Source organism: Acomys russatus, chromosome 25 (genome assembly GCF_903995435.1).
Source record: "Acomys russatus chromosome 25, mAcoRus1.1, whole genome shotgun sequence".
NCBI classification, from domain to species: Eukaryota; Metazoa; Chordata; class Mammalia; order Rodentia; family Muridae; genus Acomys; species Acomys russatus.
In genome coordinates this window covers 28,343,789-28,362,864 of record NC_067161.1, presented here as the reverse complement: position 1 = coordinate 28,362,864, position 19,076 = coordinate 28,343,789, and the positions used below count along the sequence as shown (strand labels likewise).

Here is a 19,076-nt window from a genome sequence, read left to right as displayed (position 1 = left end):
ATCATTGATCTGGTTCAAATATGCTCGAAGCCCTTTTCCCAGTGCAGTTGTATAACTTTAAGACCTTTGTGATTAGCTTTCCCTCCTCCGTGAGAGCTGTTACTTTTAATCAATTTTGTCAGATGGCCTTCCGTCTGCATCCACCTAAGGAAGCCACCAATAACTCCCACAAGTAGCTAGACTCAGCTTAAACAACATAATTCATACAAGCAAAGCTTGGACAAACAGGTAGGAGGCTGTGTCCTCGCTGACGAATGTCTTCTGATGTACACAGTAGCTCCCCAATGCAGAAAGTCTTTCAACAACGCTACCTTTCCGCTCAGTTATTTTTTTTTTTTCTCAGTCTGAGGTTATTTAATTAGGTTCTGTTATATACGGGAACTAACAGAGACCAAGGCACTGGGCAGGCAGTCGTAAGCCAGATAAGACTGATCTCCACAAGCTTGGGACCTGAGTTTGGTGACCACTGCCCTGATCGGTTGCTGACTAGATCGATTGCTGCAAGGCTTTGCTGCCTTAGTGTCCCAGTCGCCGGTTCTTCTTCTGTGAAAAGCACAGCTCCAGTTTCCTCAGTGAATGGAGAAGTTGTCTGGGGCAGTTCCCTTTGAGCACACGACAGGAAAAGAGTTCCCTTTTACAGTCAGCAGGCCTGTGGGCAGCCTGTTTCTTGTGTGAAGCAGAGTCTGGCAATGCAGCAAACCATGCTCATTAACTTTCCATGTGCCTGCTTCAACCTTCTGAGCTCTGGAATTCACCACCATGCTCCCATTCGGAATCAGTCATAAGAGAGACAGAAGAGATCATGTAGAGATATATATACATTGTGGAGAGGCGGCAGGCTCAGAGAGCATCTTCACCTGTCCCTACAATCCTGTTCTGGTCCTTCCTTCATTTCTTTCGTGTGTGTGTGTGTGTGTGTGTGTGTGTGTGTGTGTGTGTGTGTGTATGTATGTATGTATGTATGTGGGAGGGGTGTCTGTGTGTGTCAGTGTGTGTGTGTGTGTGTGTGTGTGTGTGTGTGTGTGTGTGCGTGCGTGCGCGCGCGCGCGCGCGCACTCTCAGTGACTTGGAACTCATCAACTAGGCTAAGCTGACTGGCAACCAAGCCCTAGCGATCTGCTTTGTCTTCACCTCCCCATCTCTTGAGCTTACAAGTATGCACTACCAGGAAGAGCTTTTTCACGTGGATTCTGGGGATCAAATCCAGGTCCCTTGTGCTTATGCAGCACACACTTCAGCATCTGAGCCATCTCCCCAGCCTCCTGGAGTGTGTGTATGTTTGGGTTGTTGTTTTCCCTTTGTATTTGAGACAAAGTCTCAGGCTCACCAGCTTCCTGCCTCAGGCTCTTCAGTTATGTAATTGTAGGCACAGAGCCACCTGGCTCTTTCTTAATCTTTCAAGGTCAGAAATCTCTAGAGAAGCCCGCAGCCTCTTTAGATTTCCTGCATCAGCAAGTGCCCGCACCTACCAATCTTAGCCCAATATCCCCTCCCCCGTCCCCACCCGTTCAGGGACTGTGTGGACACGCCACAAACCTGAATGCCTCAGAGCTCCAAAGTCATTTTACTAAACATTCCTAACGTGCTCAGCATCCATGATTGCAGTCTCTGGGTTGGGAGATCCTAGCCCCGAAAGTCATTCCAATGTAAGCATAGGTTACAGCTGAATCCCATTATGAGCTAATTATCCCCAGAAAACAGGAACGCTCTTCTGGGTGGAGGGGTGGAAGGGCAGGCACTGTGGACAGAACCTCCGACACTTGTCAGGTGACATATAGTTTTCAAAAAGGAAAATACCAAAGTCAAAAATGAAGGGAAGTCTTAAAAAGTGACAGCCCCGAGGTGGTCAAGATGGCTGCCTGCTGCTGACGAAGCAGTAGTACTCATTTGAATTCTCTATCTCGTACACGTTCTCCTCGATGGTGTAAACGTTTTCCTCCGAATGAATCCGGCCTGCCCCTGCGTTCTCCAGCCCCGCCGGAGGGAAGTTGGCCAGTGTGACGAGGCTGTAAAAATAAAATGCAGAAGCTGATAGAAGGATTTCCCAGACAACAGAACGGAGCTCAGAGAGTTGGCTTCACTGCCCACAGCAGGCAGAACCCTTCACCGGAAGCTCCCTCAAAGAAACCCAGACAGTAATTTGGGAACAATTAAAGACATGTAAATTGCTCTTAATTTTCTCAGGTACAAAAACAATAGGTCCCTGTCCTTAAAAGTCATAGGCTGAAAGTTTGGGACTTATCAAGATGCCTACAACATACTTACGGTAATGGAGAAAAAGCCCTGTTCTTATAGAGAATTAGGCAACACGGGTGCTCCAAGTGTCAATTAGGAGTCGAAGGTGAAGGGCTTTAATGACCCCTTGCACTGTTGTTTCAACCCTCTGTGGGCTTCAACAGTTTCAAAAGGAAAACTGTGAATGTGTTATAGACTTAAGCAGACCTGAGTTGGAAATCGTCTTCCTTCCCGACATCATGGCTTAGGTGAGCTCGGTTTCTGTTTGTGGTAGGTTGCTTGGTTGTTCATTTGGTTTGGGTTTTTAAACGGCTTTTAGAACGATATTTATTTTACAAAATATGGGATTCATGATGACTTTTTCATGGCTGTACATTCTGCAGTCTGCTTGTACCCACACACTTCATCGTCTGTGCCCCTGTCTCCTCTTCCTAAATAGTCTTCTGTCTGTTTTCCTGTCATTCATATACATGTGCAATTTTAATTCAAGACAGTTACACACTGTCCTGTGTATCTGTCACCTACAGCACTGAAAAAAAAAATACATATATCCATCGATGCCATGCATTAGTAAGCCTCCTGCTTCAATTTTCTCATCTCTGGAAATGGGAATAGCGAGAGTCCTGCAGCAGGGCTGCTATGGGGAGCACTAGATCATTCATTTATTATTGGTATTTATCAGGCACTGTTCTGGAGTTACAAGAGTCAACACAGCTTGCTAGGTCCTAGTTTGCTGTCAGTCTACAGTGGCAGGTAGAGTTTTATACTGAGCACATCATTTCGCAGATACTGAGTCGATGCCTGCCAGCATTACCTGTGACTGTCATGTCCCCAGCTTCACTTCTAATGAAGAATAAGGATGCTGGTAATTAAATACTGTATTTGGATTTATGTGACTTTTCGCTTTATATTATTTTGTCTTTGGAACATTCTGTGTGTTGTTGATTCTGAGATAAGGTGTGGTTCCTAAAGTATGCAGCAGATAATCATATTTTCCCTTGAAATACATTGCAATCTTTTATAAGTTGAATCTTACTAAAGCCATAAAATCTGGGGGAGAGGGGAGAGGGGGGAGGGAGAGAGAGAGAGAGAGAGAGAGAGAGAGAGAGAGAGAGTACAGTAAGGTGTGGAGTAATGATGAGGATCACCTGAAGAGCTGTGAGAACAATACCACCTCAGGCTCTGTTCCCCAAGATCCTGATTCAGTCACTCTGGGTATGTTCTGTATCAGCAAGATTAGTCCCCAGGTCATGTTAACACGCTGCCACAGTAGGAAATGTCTAGGCTGGGCTATAAAAAACCCTGACCATAGATGTTTGAGGGCTCTCTCTCTCCCTCTCTCTCTCTCTCTCTCTCTCTCTCTCTCTCTCTCTCTCTCTCTCTCTCTCTCTCACACACACACACACACACACACACACACACACACACACACTTCGGTAGCACCATAAAAATAGTAAACACTCAGCGAGAAGTATTTGGTAATAATAAGGAGGCAAATTAGACATGTCAGCTTTAGAACTGAGGGAGCTAAATGTATGGGAGGGGCGCAACTATTGAATTTTCCTTTCAAAGAAGCCTAAGCTAAGGTTTCAAAGTTCTAAGTGAGAGTTTCTCAGAGAAAGAATAAAGCTATATATTATTCCCCGTTCCCCAGTACCATTTCCCCTCTTCCATTATTCTTACCTCAAATTCTGTGACTTCTTTTTCTTATAAGAATACCCTAAGTAATGGGGAAAGAAAAATCGATTAGAGTGTTTTTCTAAGATAACTGAAATAAGAAATAAAACAGACTGACTGGAGGTAAGAGTTGCTAGTAAAATTTGGGTTTGCCTTAAAACAAATTGAATCAAACTACCAGTAATGTCTTAGGACTATGTTAAAAGTAATAATAATGTAGATCTTTAAGTTAACAAATATTTTGAGGCTTATTCTATGTGTGTCGCAGTTTGGTAGGCACCAAGGACACACAGGGGCAGGTGTGAGCTCTGACTCCATGAGGCATCTTAGTGAGGAAAGGAGGAATGGAAGAGTGGAGGGAGGAAAAGGACAAATTGCAATGCACTCTCAGAGGAGACCAGCACTATATACTAAAACAAAACCAGAGAAGGCTAGGAGAGCACATTAGGACACGATGCTTGAGGTCTATTCTGAAAGAAACAAATGAGTCACTATGTCACTAGCTAGAAGAAAAAAATTACAGCAACAGAGAACCTTCAAACACAGCGAATGGCATTTACAAAGCCAACAGAAGACATTATAGAACAAAGTATAGAGTTGCCTTGGGATATTATCACACAAAGATTAACCACAACAAAGACAAAGCGATCTGTCATTATCAATAAAATAGAAGCAACTTTGACTTGACTAAAATTATATTTATGGCCCTTCGAGGATAAAAGTGACATTGGAAATTCAGGAGAAAACCACAGAAGAGTTGAAGACTTGGCAAAGAAAAAAGGCCTTTGATTTTTCCACGGTTAGGAGAGGGCTGAAAGAGGCAAAGCAGGAGTAAAGCATAGTTAGCCATCTAAGACAGTGTACCAGTGAGCTTTATTTTTCTCTGTCCTAGACTGGGGAGAAATAGCCCTGCCTGGCTTATAAGATGATGATGGCTGAGAGTAAGACCTTTAGCATAGTGTCTGCCTGACACATAGAAACTTTGAATGAATACTAGTTATCAGAACTGGCAGCACTCAGAAGAACAAATGATCAAGCATCTAGTCTAGTCACCTTTAGGGCTACTTAAAAGACTGTATTTCTACCCAAGTTTGCACTGGTTCATATAGTAACTGTTCTTTATCAGAAAGAAAAATAAGCACCATCCAGTGACTTACATTTAAGGATTAAAACACCAAAGATAAGTGCCAGGGCCAGCCCAGCAGAGACTCCTACTCCAATGTAGATAGCGGTTCTGATGGTTTCCCCAGAGTCTTCCAACTCATCACCCATTGTGGACATTTTCTGGGGGAAAGAAATCAGGTGTCAAGCTTAAGATGTTCAGAAATTGGTCATATGGTCAGCCAGTCTCCTGATTCATGGGTCAGGCTACTCTTTTTCATGGCTTCCTAGAGTGGCAGGAATGATGACACTACCCTTCAGCTGTCTTCTCCTAGACAAGCCTCAGCCACCAAAGAGATGGAATGGGTTAGGCTAATATTTGTAGCTAGCAAAGAAGTGAAAGCACTACCCCCTTTAGTTCTGTAGGTGTAGAAGTGACTGTTAGCACATGGCCCCCATCCTGAAAGCAGCTTTATGGTAGAACCTCAAGTGCTTCATAATTTTGTGTTCAGAGGAGGGAGTTTTAGAATGGTCTACATTTGATGTCTTTCAGGGAAACCACCATTCACACAGAAAAGCAGCGTCACAGGAGCCAGCACTCCTCAACTACATAGTCTTGGGTTCAAATCTCACATCTCCAAGACTTTAATGACCCTGTGGAGTTATCGAGAAAATTAGCTAAGAGCCTGTTTCTTAATGAATGTTCAGTCCATGGTAAACACATACAACATTCTTCTGTTTCTAAAATTTAAGTCCACATTTCACCTTCAAAGACAGTGATAGTAAAGACACCTTTAAAACAAATAAGTCAACCTGTCAACCTGAACATCCATAAGCCCAGCACTCAGAAAGCAGTAAATCTGTGACCGCCTGAACTATATATCAAGACCTTATTTCAAAAAACAAAAACACCCATGCATATATGGGAATCACTAGTTAGAATCAGTAGGTTATGAGCAACAACAAAAAAGAAGACGCTTACTTGGAAGGAGACACGAGAGAGATGTAGGAATTGGAAGGGGGATGAAGTGAATTTTATTGAAATACACTATATGCATGCACAAAATAATCTGAGACTAAATAAAAACTATATTTAAAAGCAATACAAAAACACTAAACAATAAAAACAGTACATCTCAGAAGCTAAGTCCCCTGTGTAATCAATACACATTACTTCTGCAAAAGCAAAAGTCCTGTGCACAGAGCACCACATGCTGAGCACTTGTGGGCAACCGAAATTCTTACATGTGGTCACTGTCTCAAAGAAGGGAGAGACAAGCACATGATCTCAGGCACTGACTGTGAACACACAAATAAGTGATCGAGTTCATTGAATGCAGGCTTTATTATTGGTGTATCTGTGCATGTGCGTATGTGTGTATCCGGATCATGGTACATGACACAGGAATGACAATCAGAGGACAACAGTCAGGAGTCAGTGATCTCCTTGCATCATGAGTTCCAAGAGTCACAGACAGGTAGGCAGGCTCTGTGGCCAGTGCCTTTACCCACTGAAAAACCTCAATGTCTGGTCATCCAAAAATGTTCAAGTTGCTACTGCTAGCTGGCTTTTCAGTGGTTTTATTTATTTATTTATTTATTTATTTGTTTATTTATTTATTCTCTCTCTCTCTCTCTCTCTCGCTCTCTCTCTCTCTCTTTCTCTCTCTCTTTCTCGTTCAGTACATAAATTCTTGACTGTGGGTATTTTTGAGTGACGTCTTATTACATTAAAATGACTCTTTAAAAAAAATACAAAATATAAGCTGGGCATCCCAACACTGTGGAGGGGGAGGGAGGAAGACTGGGAGTTCAAGATCATCCTTAGCTACATACTAAGTATAAGATCAGTCTGGGCTATATGACAGCTTGTCTCAAAAACCACAGCAAAATACAAGTGCGGAGCCTGAAAAGAAAGCCAAAGGAGCCTCCCCCCAGTGATACACAGTTGTGACATTTGCAAAGAGAGTGAATGCTTATTTCTTCTTGGGGTTTTTCCACACTCGGCATGTGCCAGGCAGATCACATTCATATCCTACTTTTATCAGTGACTGGACAGGCCTATATGGTCAGACCTGCCTGTCATTGTTGAACCATGAAAGTCACAGAGTATGAAGCCAAGGAGGGTAAAAGGGGTGGCATGGAAAAGGAAGTCTACAGCCAAGCACAATGTGAGATACACACAAAAGTTACTTACTGTTTGATTTTTATCACAGAGGATCCACAGAGTCTGTGTCTCTGCTACATGCACACATACAAAGGGGAGGAAGTTGACAACAATTAAGAATTTTTTTTTTTTAAACTCCCAATCAAAGAAAAAAATTAAACACAAAAGTAACCCTGTTTACTACCAATTCTTCTCCATATGCCCCACAATAATTAGAAGGCCAGCAAAAGACACTGAATGCATACAAACCAATCTTAGGGTGATGTCCTTTCACATAGATAAAACCCCATTACCTGTTACGTCTCAAACCTGGGACAAATGGCTGAAGTGTCTATTAGCAGATCACAACAGACCTGGGCACCAGGTTCTCCCAGCATCCTTCATTCCCTACCTGCTACAGGGCATGTTTGGCATACCCTCCACCTCTGGATTCTTCAGCCCAGGGGCTCAGCTGCCCTTCCCCCAGAGGCTCTTCCTATATAATCCATCCATTAGGCCTACTCTGGTCCTTTCTTACGTTTACCTCCTGGCTCTCCTCCCTCCTCCCCCATCTCCTCACATGACCCAGATCAGGGTCATATTCACTCTGGACTCTCCAAGATGTCTCTATTTCTGGCTATGCTCTCCCTTATACCTACAGTAAACTTTCCCCTTGTCATATCTAGAAGCAGTCATGTCCTCTTTTTTTCACTCACTGGAAGACTTACACTGAATATGTCCTTGGTTTTGTCCAGAGGCTCTAATGAGTGCTACAGCAATCCAGTAACATTGAAAGTGTACAGTCTTTCAAAGACACAAAACTCTTGAAAGCATTTAACATTTACTCATTGGCAAAGCATTTAGTTGTTTTCAAATGGAAGCAATAGCTACAGGTTCCCAGGAGGCAAGCACTTTACCAAACACCTTTAATGAACTCTCTCATTCAGTATTAAAAGGAACTATCCTTAAAAATGCAAACTCATGGAAAATAAAGCACTGAGTGATGAGTTCATCAAGACTGGGTGATAAATTGGTCATCAAAGAAATTGAGAGGGAGCTTAACAAATTCCTCAGATTAAATGAAAATATAGTATATCATAACTATAATAAGCACAGTTATAAGGGGGAAATGTATAGCTATGTGAAGGCCTACATTTTTTTAAAAAAATCAGAGAAACCTCAGGTTTTTTAATGATGCACTGCAAGGTCTTAGAAAAACAAGAACAATTAAACTCCAAAATAGCATATAGAAATAATAGATATTAGGGTAGAAAGTAATGAAATAGAAACAAAAGGAAAAGTACGAAAAATTAATAGAAAGAGATAAACAAAATCAGTAGACTCTTGGCCAAACTAACCAAAGGAGAGAGAAAAGACTCAAATACATAAAATTAGAGATGAAAAGGGAGACATTACAGCTGCTAAAAATGGCACTTAGAAAATCATTACAACATACTTAAAAGACACGTATTCCATTAAACTGAAAATCTAAAAGAATGCATTAGTTTCTAAGCACATATGACCTACCAAAGTTAAGTCAAGAGAATCTAAATAACTTAAGGAGATTTACAACAAACAATAAAATAGAAGTAATAATTTTTAAAAAGTCTTCCAACTAAATAGAGCTCAGATGTGTTCACAACTAAATCCCACCAGACCTTCTCTTCTTAGTGACTACACACACACACACACACACACACACACACACACACACACACACACACACACACATGCTGTTGTGGTCTCAATGAGAAATTTCCCCAGTCATATATGGGGAGGACATTGGAACCTTTAGGAAGTGAGGCCTTGCTAGACAAAGTATATCACTGCGGGGCAGCAGGCAGATTTTAAGGGCATAGAGTCTCTCTCTCTCTCTCTCTCTCTCTCTCTCTCTCTCTCTCTCTCTCTGATTCCTGTTACAAATAAAATGATTCTTCCTGTTCTTATGCTATCTAAGCATTCTGAACTCTATCCCTTGGGAACCTTAAGCCAAAATAAACCCTTCCTTCCCTATAGTGCTTTTAGTCAGAAAAGCAAGCTAGAAGTCATTTATACCTATGGACTTAAAACAGAGGCAAGACTGTATCAGGAAAGAGGTGGACCAATGGAAGTCGGAGAAAGAGGGAGAGGGTGTAGGAGGAATATTGTCAAAATAGATGACATCCTTGAACAAAATGTCTTTAGAAAACCTGTTCTACACACAATGAAAATACACCAATAAAAACCTAAAATTTTTTCTTTAAAAAATTGGTTTTTCAAGACAGGGTTTCTCTGTATAGCCTTGGCTGACTTAGACTTACTTTGTAGACCAACCAAGCTGGCCTCGAACTCACATCGATCCACTTGCCTCTGCAAAGCAAAAGCAAAGCAGCCATGCTAAAGTGTAGAGACTGTCAGTCACTTTGGCCAAGGGCTGAGGCTGACAATGAGGGATACACCCTGGGTCATGATAACAACAGCTTCCCAAATAGGCTCACAGCTTGAAAGCCACACTATTCACTTCCAAGGCTTCAGCAGCTTCACCCAGCCATGTCACCACTATGAAAAGAGTCAGTCACATGGCTCATCTGTCAACCGCCATCTCTCCTTTGAGCTCATTTATTTCTTTGTCTGCTCATCTGGCCAATGACTGTACTGATTCCCACCCGGTACAGGACACCACAAGCAGCTGGACCAGGAAAAAAGCCTACAGGCACCACATTGTGAAAGCAAATAAGGTCAGCTTCCAGAAAACGACAGAAACTCGTTCACTCTGCTGCCTGACTCACAGATTGGGAAAGTCACAGTCACATTTCTCGTGATCCTCCTGTCTCTGCCTCCTTCAGCAAATCCTATGAGCGTGCACCACAACCCACCACATCACATTTTTGAACCTTCAAAATGTAAACACTTCAAGATCCATCATGGTGTCCGGGAAATCCGAGTTTAGTAGACTATGACTTAAATATTACAATCTCAGCTTAAAATTATGTACGAGAAATACATGTTCTGGCTTTGTTCTCATTACCTGAAAGCAACTTAAAGCACGAAAACCACAAGGGTGGAACTTCAAAGTAAACAGGGATCTTTCACCACACGCAACATTTGAGATGGAAATCCCACTTCTGCTTCTGCTGTCGTTATGGTTTTTGGTCTAAGTGAGAAGACTGAGTTGTTCACTACTTTTCTCTGTGTGTCTCTACCTCTCTCTGCCTTTGTCTCTGTCTCTGTCTCTATCTCTTCCTTTTTGAGGCAGTGTCTCATGTAACCCAGGTTGCCCGCAAACCCTTCCTATAGCCGGGTGATCTTGAACTCCTGATCCTCCTGCCTCTACCTACTGAGTGCTAGGATTACAGGCCTGTACCTCCATTATTGATTTATGTTTTAGCTGGGGATCAAGCTCAGGGCTTCCCATGTATGCCAGACAGACAATCTGCTGATTAAGCTAAACCTTCCACCCTGATGTCTTTACTACGCCCCTCCCCCATTTCATTTTGCTATAACCACGAACAAGAGATGTCTGTAATGTTTTTTGGGTGTTTTTTTGTTTTTGTTTTGTTTTTTGGGTTTTTTTGTTGTTGTTGTTGTTGTTGTTGGGTTTTTTTTTTTTGGTTTTGTTTGTTTGTTTTTGGTTTTTCAAGACAAGGTTTAAGGTTTCTTTGTGTAGCCTTGGCTGTCCTAGACTCACTTTGTAGGCCAGGCTGGCCTCGAACTCACAGTGATCCGCCTGCCTCTGCCTCCGGAGTGCTGGGATTAAAAGCATGTGCCACCACGCCCGGCTTGTAATGTTATTTTTATTTTCCATTTTTCCTGGGGAACCCAAAACTGCACTAGCGCATAGGAACAGGAAGGAGGAATGAAACAGTCATGAACGTATATAGATGCCATAGTTATTGTCTACTCAGCATTGGGGTAGCAGGTGTGGTTCTTAGAACTGCTACTATACTTTATTATTTGGGTTGTTTTTTTTTTTTTTTTTTTTTGAGACACAGTCTGTCTATGTAGCCCTGGCTGTCCTGAAAATTGGCATGTAGCTCAGGATGGCCTCAAACTCATATAGCTCTTCTGCCACTACCTCCCAAGTGCTAGGACTAAAGGCATGTGCCATCATACCTAGCCCTAATCTTAAAATTATGTATATGTGTCACTATTTCACCATTTTTGGATGGAGAAACAGGGTTTAATTTTATCTTACTGTGTGGTGTGAGTGGTGTGTGTGTGTGTGTGTGTGTGTGTGTGTGTGTGTGTGTGTGTCCACCGATGGGCATGCTATAGTGTCCCTAGAAATGTCATAGGATAATCTCTGGGAGTTCTCTGACACTTGGGGACCTGGGATCCAGTTCAGGTTGTCAATCCTGATGGCAAGGAGCTATACCTGCTGCGTTAACACACCAACCCAGAAGCAGGATTTTAGAGAACTCTGTCCATGACACAGGCTACAGATTAGAAATCTGGGACTCAGAGCAGTTCTCTCCAGAGCTGAAGACACCCCTGCAACCTAGTCTTGTCTCCTTTAAAAAAAAGTACAATGTGAGCTTAGGAAATTCCATTTCCACTTTTAAAGGTGCCACCCTCCTTATATTCAAACATTAAATATACCCATAGTCACAGTAAGCAGAAGGTATACATAGCTATGTAGATGCCTTCTCAATGACTGGCATAGTAACATCTGGAGACAAGGCTTTAAGTGTCCATGAATTTCAATGTTCCATTTCTTTTCCTGTTGTGGGACATCACCCTTTGTTGTTGTTATTGTTGTTGCTATTTGTTTGACTATTCCCCGCCTGGCTCTTGAAAACATTGGAGATTCTACGTAGGTAATGTGCCAACATTGCCTGACATAAGATAGGAGCCTGGTTTTGTTGCCCTGGGTGAAAATAACAGGCAATAACTAGAGAGGAGGAGACTTCTGCTCATGACATAGATGGGTACAAGTGGGTGTTCTGCCTTTGGAGGGAAGGCAGTCTCCATGCCTGCATACCTGCATCTGTGAGCATACACAGGTGCCAGTCAATGCTGATGGAAAGTGAGACTCGGTGATCCCTGAAGTCCCTTCTAGGTCATGTCTGTAGCTTCTTCAAAATAACACAACGACACACAGTGAAAGTCTGGAAAGACTCCATCAGTTGACGCCATGTGGTTTGCACTACATTTAATTTCCTTGCTAATGACATAGTGGAGACTATGGGTCACTACAGAGCAACTGACCAAGGAAGGTAACATTAATAACTGCAATAATGAAAACACTGGTGAATAGCTGAGTGATGTCTGTAGGCCTGCTGCTTAGCAACGCTTTACATGGTGTTATCCTGTTTAACCCTCATGACAGCCTCTGAGGGAGGCACTGGAGCCTCTCTACAGTGACAAGAACCCTGAACTTCAGAGAGTTGGAGCAACCTTATTGGGCTCAGAATTAGGAGAAGGCGCTGGATTTAGGATGCAGTTTACTCACACTGCTCAGAATTAGGAGAAGGCGCTGGATTTAGGATGCAGTTTACTCACACTGCAGCACTGAACCATTTTCTCCCTCTGCCTCTGTCCTTACTGACAGTATTAGTGACAGGAGCTAACACACACTAAGAATACACTGTGACCACACTCTGGACTAAGCACCCTGGACTCATTTTCTCATTGAAATCCCATGAGTTGTAGCTCGTGAAATGTATGGCGTGATGAGATGGGAGTTAAACTACTTTTCTCTCTCCTCCCCTGTTAAAGAAAAATGAAACGAGCTCTCTAGAGTGTAGGAACGGAACTGTACACAGAAGTTAGAAGTGACAACCTCTCTGATCAGTGTGCCCTCGCTCAGCTTCTCCTGTCCCCTTTGTCTTCTGGGACAGCTGGCAACCTTGAGCCCTAGGAGGAATGTAGCTCCTCCTGATGCGGCAAAAATCTGGGGAAGCTGATGATCTGCATCCAGCTAGAAAGGGTCCTGAAGGCCACCAAACCAACCCATACTCCCAAATATAAGCCATACCACCAGCCCAGAGCAAGTCAGAAACTAACGAAGACAATGCTCTGAGCCCTTCTTTAGACTAAGTCTGCTTAATATTTAAGTAAGATAGAGTCATTTCTTATTAGAGGTTCTTTTCGGCCATGGTGGCATGCATCTGCAATCCTAGCACTCAGAAGGCAGAGGAAGAGGCAAGTAGATCTCTGTGAGTTCAAGGCCAGCCTGGTCTACAAAGTGAGTCCAGGACAGCCAGGGCTACACAGAGAAACCCTGTCTCGAAAAAAACAAAACAAAGCAGATTAAATTTAAGTTGGGGCTATCTAAATAGCTCCATGTATAAAGGCATTGAGACCTGAGTCCAATCCCCTTGTCTTATACAATGAAAAGAGAGAGCATGTGCCTCCAAGTTTTTCCCTTACCTCCACATGCCATCCACGCCACATAACTACACACACACACACACACACACACACACACACACACACACACACACAGAGAGAGAGAGAGAGAGAGAGAGAGAGAGAGAGAGAGACAGACAGACAGACAGACATACAGACAGACAGACAGACAGACACAGAGAGAGACAGAGACAGAGAGATTAATTTATTAAAATATAATAAAATTAAAATATTTTAAGTAAGATAAAGCCTTTGTTGGTTGTTAGCCATGACTTTTAATGGCTGAACATCACTCTAGCCCCAAATGACTTTCTAAATGAAATGATGGCGATAGCAGATATTTCTCTTCCTTTGCATAGCAAAAGAATTTCTCCATAGGGAGTAGGGTGGGGGCCATTTTCTTGAGATAGGAAATCCAGAGGCCTCTAGGCCATGCCCCTTGGACAGAAGAGGAAGTGGAGACCCTGAGAAGGAAAGGCCTTGGCCCAGGTCACCTGGGTGGCTTGTGGCTTACACAGAATCCTAACCCAGGATGCCAACATGTGCATCCGCAGCTCACTCACAGCAAACAATATTTCAACTGCTGAGAAAAAAAGTGATTTTTCTTAGCTATTTCTCACATTTAAAATTTGGGGAGCTGAGATAGCAGCTAAGTGCATCCCCCGTTCTTATGTCTTACCTGAGCCATTTCCTCTTGGAGAAGAAGCTGTAGTGAAGGCCCCAAGGACAGTCCCAGCCGTGATGACCTTAACTTGAGTCAGAAAACAACATTAAGGATTAGCGTTTGTTTGGTTTTTTTTTTTTTTTTACTGTTTTGTTTTACATTTATTTATTCCGAATGGGGGCATCTGAAGGTCAGAGAACAGCTTTCAGGAGTCAATTCTCTCCTTCCACCATGAAGGAACTAAAACAAAACTCGAGTAATGAGGCTTGGCAGCAAGTGCCTTTACCCACTGAACCATCTCACCTGCCCAAGAATAAAGCTTTTCTGAAAGCAAAGAGTTTATGTCAGGGAATATGGACACAGCCGCAGAGAACATGTGAAAAAGGATAAACAAAGAGACACATAACCTCCGCATCAAACCATCATGCCCACGTTCACTGAGAGTGTAGCACACACTTCAGATGTGCAACAGCAGGAAGATGCGGTTGCCATTGCTACAGCCTAATTAGTAACGAAAGTAACAGCCACATGAGAGGGTGTGCTAAAGCTCTGCATAACAACACCCATAGAATCCTTTCAGTGGTCCGTAGAGTAGATAACTATATTTTACAGATGAAAAGGTCATACATTTGAAATAATGTTCCGATATTACACAATTAATGAGGAGAATCAATTTGAACTCTGCTCTGTACGGCTGCAAAGAAAGTGCTATAAACTCGTTTGACTTATGTAGTGCTGAGAAATCAAACCCAGAGTCTTGTGCTAAGTTACACACATAACTTTATATATTATAAAATCTTAAAACACAAGAACATACACATATACATCTCCTTAACACACACAGACAACCCAGTGGTTCACATTCCTGGATTGCCTGAAATAGATTTGGGGTGGGGGTTGGAGGAGGGGAGAATTCAGAATCTGTCTCCAAATATGTCTCCGGTTTGAGGGTGGGGCCCAAGCCCCAAGAGGAAGTGGAAGGATTTAAGAGCCAGGGTTAGTAGATGCCTCAAAGGAAACGGGACTGTGGACTCACAGAGGCGATGGTAGCACGGACTCAGACCAGACAAAATCTCAACACCCAGAAGCAGAAGTGGACAGGGGCTCCCGCTCTTAACCAAGAAGCTATTTGTAATTGATGCCAGCTGGGGAAGAGAAAAGCTGGTTTTGTCCAATAGAGTGTCACTGGGCATACCAGCTACGTTCAAGAGTGGGCCAACACAAACAACTTCATTTGATTTTGTGCACTTTGTTTTGTTTGATATTTTTTATATTATTGATTGTACCTATTTGTCTTGACTTTCGAGGTGTGTGTGTGTGTGTGTGTGTGTGTGTGTGTGTGTGTGTGTGTGTGTGTTTGAGAGAGGAAAAAAAAACATTAAGTTGTGTGAGGAGGAAGGTAGAGAAAATCTGGTGAGGATTAGAAGAGGGGAAAGAATATGATCAAAATACATATCATATAAAAAAATTAAAACAAAAAAGTAATTAAAAACAGAAACTTTCCAAGTAATGCTAATGAACAATCAGGGTCTTGAACCTCTGGTCTAGGCCTCTCTTTCCCTTCTGTAGACTGAATCCTTGGCCTTGAAAATATGTGGAAGCTACATCACTAGTCCCCAGGGGTGAGACCTATTAATCCAGCTCTTTCCCCATCCCAAGGACTATACCTAAGGAAGTCAGAGGTGATAATCCTGTTTATTATGATATCATGACCCACAGGTGGTTCTTATGGACAAGGAGTATATGGAATGGTCTACTCACTTGGTTTGATGATGTCTAACTCCAGGTTTAATTTTTTATCATTCCCTAGACCAGGAAATTGTATCCTGCAGCAGTAGATTCCACGGTCAGCAAAAGTCACATTCTCTATGGTCAGGGACACGTTTCCTTTGTAGAAATCCCCCATTAGCCGGTATCTGCTGGATTTCTGATATGTCACGGTTCTTTCATTGGCGCTGAGCACCATATTGGTACATTGCGAGAAAGGACAGGGTCCCTTGCCCCAACACAGAGGCACAAGTGTCCCAGAAGTAGGCAGATTGTATTTGCATGGCAGGTAGGCATTCTTACCAACTTCAGCTATATACGCAACTTCCAAAGACCCTACACAGAAGGGGAAGGAGAGCAAGATGGTGAGGGAGGTGAGTCCATTTCTGCAAGTTTAAAAAAAAAAAGCAAAAAACTATGGCTGCCCTGTTGGGAGGGTAATTAAACATGCCAATGATTCTGAGATTTGATTAGCAGTGAGAACCTTCTCCAAGCACTTACTATGGTTGCACAGGCCTCAAATCCTAAAACTTTGCAGGTGAAGACAGGCAGGGGCTGAATTATTAGAGGCCAGACCGAACTCTATAGCAAGTTCCAGGCTAGCCTGAGTGATGAAACTATCTCTCAGAAAATAAATTCACAGACCAGAAATGACTACTTTAAGCCTGTAATCCCTGTACTAAGGCGTCTGTATCAGAACTGCAGTGAATTTGAGGCCAGCCTGGGTAACCTAGGCTCCTCTAAAATGCCTGCCTCTGTTGATTTGAGATGGAACGAGAGCTTGCATTTTTCTCAGTCCCCGTGGTTGTGGGCCCTTGACACATTCCCTCCCCTCCTTTTTAGAATCACAGCCCTTGAATTATGAAGTTTGAGCTAACAGAGTCAACACTCAAAACAAAACAACAACAACAACAAAAAAAAAAAAATGGCCAGGAAAATAGCTCACCTATCTGTACTAGTTGTCTGAGCATTAGCAAAGGAAAAGTCACATAGTTCATTTCTCTCTCTCTCTCTCTCTCTCTCTCTCTCTCTCTCTCTCTCTCTCTCTCTCTCTCTGTGTGTGTGTGTGTGTGTGTGTGTGTGTGTCTGTCTGTCTGTCTGTCTGTCTCTGTCTGTCTTTCCATCTCTGTCTCTCTCTCTCTGGAATAAAATCCCATGACAAAACAAAACTAGTAGTTTGTATATTTGAAACTCTGCATATGTTGTACAGAAGTTTAAAATAAGTTCTTTTTCAATGACACATGCATCTATATGATAAAGCATTGAAACCACATCAAAGGTACATGCAAGCGTGACCCTCTGGCCAACTCTTCCTGTTCCTCAGCCCCCACTCCCAGGGCCCTAACATTAAAAGATGTCCACACACCGCTGTTCCCTGGCAGTGCTTGCATCCATAATTGGGCACCATGATTTCCTCTGTAGCATGTGATTGCCAGCAGGCTATATGAGGATGTTCAACTAGGCTCATGGCTTGTATCATAGCTATGTCAAATTTTCTTACCTGATCCCCTGTTATTGGACATCTAGGTTGCTTCCAAATGTATGGCATTACAAATAGCATCGCTATGCCCATGTTTGTATCTTTGTCATGCCCGCTGAAATAATCCTTCTCCAACTGAAAAGGTCCAGGCCTGTCCTTACCTGTCAGTAGTAGCTGCAGCAGCAGCAGCAGGACACAGTTGAAGGAAAGACATGAAAACATGAGTCCTTGCCAGGGTAAATAAAAATCCACCTCTGTGTAGGCACAGCTTTAGTTTTTCAGTTAAAATGGTACTTCCTCTAACTCTTGTCTACCCCAAGCCACAAGTGCTGACCACACCCATGGAGGGCCAGCCTGATTCCCCAGGGTGTCTGACCACCAGTGATTCCAGTGTTAGGACCGCTAATCCAATCACATCAGAGAATGTTCCAGTGATCTCATGCTGCTCATGTCACACTCGACATATCCTGCAGGCACTCTGACGATTAGTACATGAAGTGAACAAAGAGGAAGCAGTGTTTCTGAGAAAGAAAAGTATTAGTCATGGCAAGAGGTGTCTTCTCATATCTCAGATAAAATAGCCTGAGAAAGTCCATGTGCAAACCCAACTGACTACCAGGGAACAAAACCATAAACATGTCACTCGTGTATTCTGGTGAAGTCAGGACAATCTCCATTAATCAAGCCTGTGACCAGTGTTCCTGAAGTACCTGTTTTGAGCCAGGCACTGGACTGGGAGCTATAGAATAAAACAATGAAGCTGGACATGGTGGTGCACATCTTTAATCCCAGCCTGATCTACAGAGCAAGTTCCAAGGCAGCGGGGGCTACACTGAGAAACCATGTCTAGAAAAAAAACTAGCTAACTAACTAGCTTGCTAAGTAAATACATTAATAAGTAAATAATAAAGCAATGAATGTTACATCAATACTTTTATATTTATGGACTACTTCCTTGCCGGTTGAGAGCCCAGTTGTTGTCCTTGGTCTAATACACTGTAGAATGTAGTCTATAAGCTTATTGTATCTGAGTTTATTATAGTATTGTGAGGCAAGGAGATTATCACGATACCATTACAAGCAGTGGATGCTTGCAGCCAGCATTTAGGAGGCTGAGTTAGAAGGGTCACTGAGTATGAGGCCAGCCTGGGATACATATAGCCACTCTCTGTTAACAAGTTCAAAGAAGTTGTGTCAATAATGTATGCAGAGCTCTGCAATCATTCTGACACTGACCTTCAAACCTTCACAATCTTCCATTTAGGAAACAGAAACTTCTGTCTGTGATGCTTCTTGCCCACTATTGTGGACAGAGCCGAGTAGACCTCACCATTCCATCCCATCCCATGAGCATGAGCAATCCCTCCTCTGGTCCCCTGGAGGGAAGAGGGTCTTTGAGCATGAACTGTCAGGATGGATTAAGTTCCAGGCATGTCATTTACAAACAAGGTACCATGTCAGACTTTGGCACCCTCAGCCATTGAAGAGCGACATTTAACTAGACACCTTCAAAACCAAAGCTTTCCCACAGAGGGAAGCCAGCTCCCAGATGGGGTGATTTCTGAAAACCCAGTGGGTTTCCGTTGGGCCAGCCCTCTCTGAGCTCTCTGTCACTCACCCTTCTGCCTCAAATGCATTTAATCTAAATATCTAACTTGTTCAGTGTGTGAACTCCC

The 19,076-nt window shown here is 42.9% G+C and overlaps 1 protein-coding gene across 1 annotated transcript; it reads right to left on the bottom strand.

Annotated features, from left to right (window-relative positions):
• Positions 1–1,780: 1,780 nt before the first annotated feature.
• On the bottom strand, positions 1,781–17,969 carry LOC127208630 (hepatitis A virus cellular receptor 2 homolog). Its single transcript, XM_051168121.1, has 6 exons — positions 17,562–17,969; positions 15,915–16,256; positions 7,211–7,254; positions 5,070–5,196; positions 3,919–3,955; positions 1,781–2,006 (listed from the first exon to the last, which is right to left on the bottom strand). The coding sequence occupies exons 1-6, from the start codon at positions 17,620–17,622 to the stop codon at positions 1,847–1,849; spliced, it is 771 nt and encodes a 256-aa protein (XP_051024078.1). The 5' UTR covers positions 17,623–17,969; the 3' UTR covers positions 1,781–1,846.
• Between the last annotated feature and the right edge of the window lie 1,107 nt (positions 17,970–19,076).

Excerpts from the sequence above, each read along its gene's own strand:
- LOC127208630 (XM_051168121.1), bottom strand. The coding sequence starts at position 17,622 with ATGTTTTCATGTCTTTCCTTCAACTGTGTCCTGCTGCTGCTGCTGCAG. Across the intron at positions 16,257-17,561 it reads GCTGCAGCTACTACTGACAG|GGTCTTTGGAAGTTGCGTAT; the intron begins GTAAGGACAGGC and ends CCTTCTGTGTAG. Across the intron at positions 2,007-3,918 it reads AAGAAGTCACAGAATTTGAG|CCTCGTCACACTGGCCAACT; the intron begins GTAAGAATAATG and ends TTATTTTTACAG.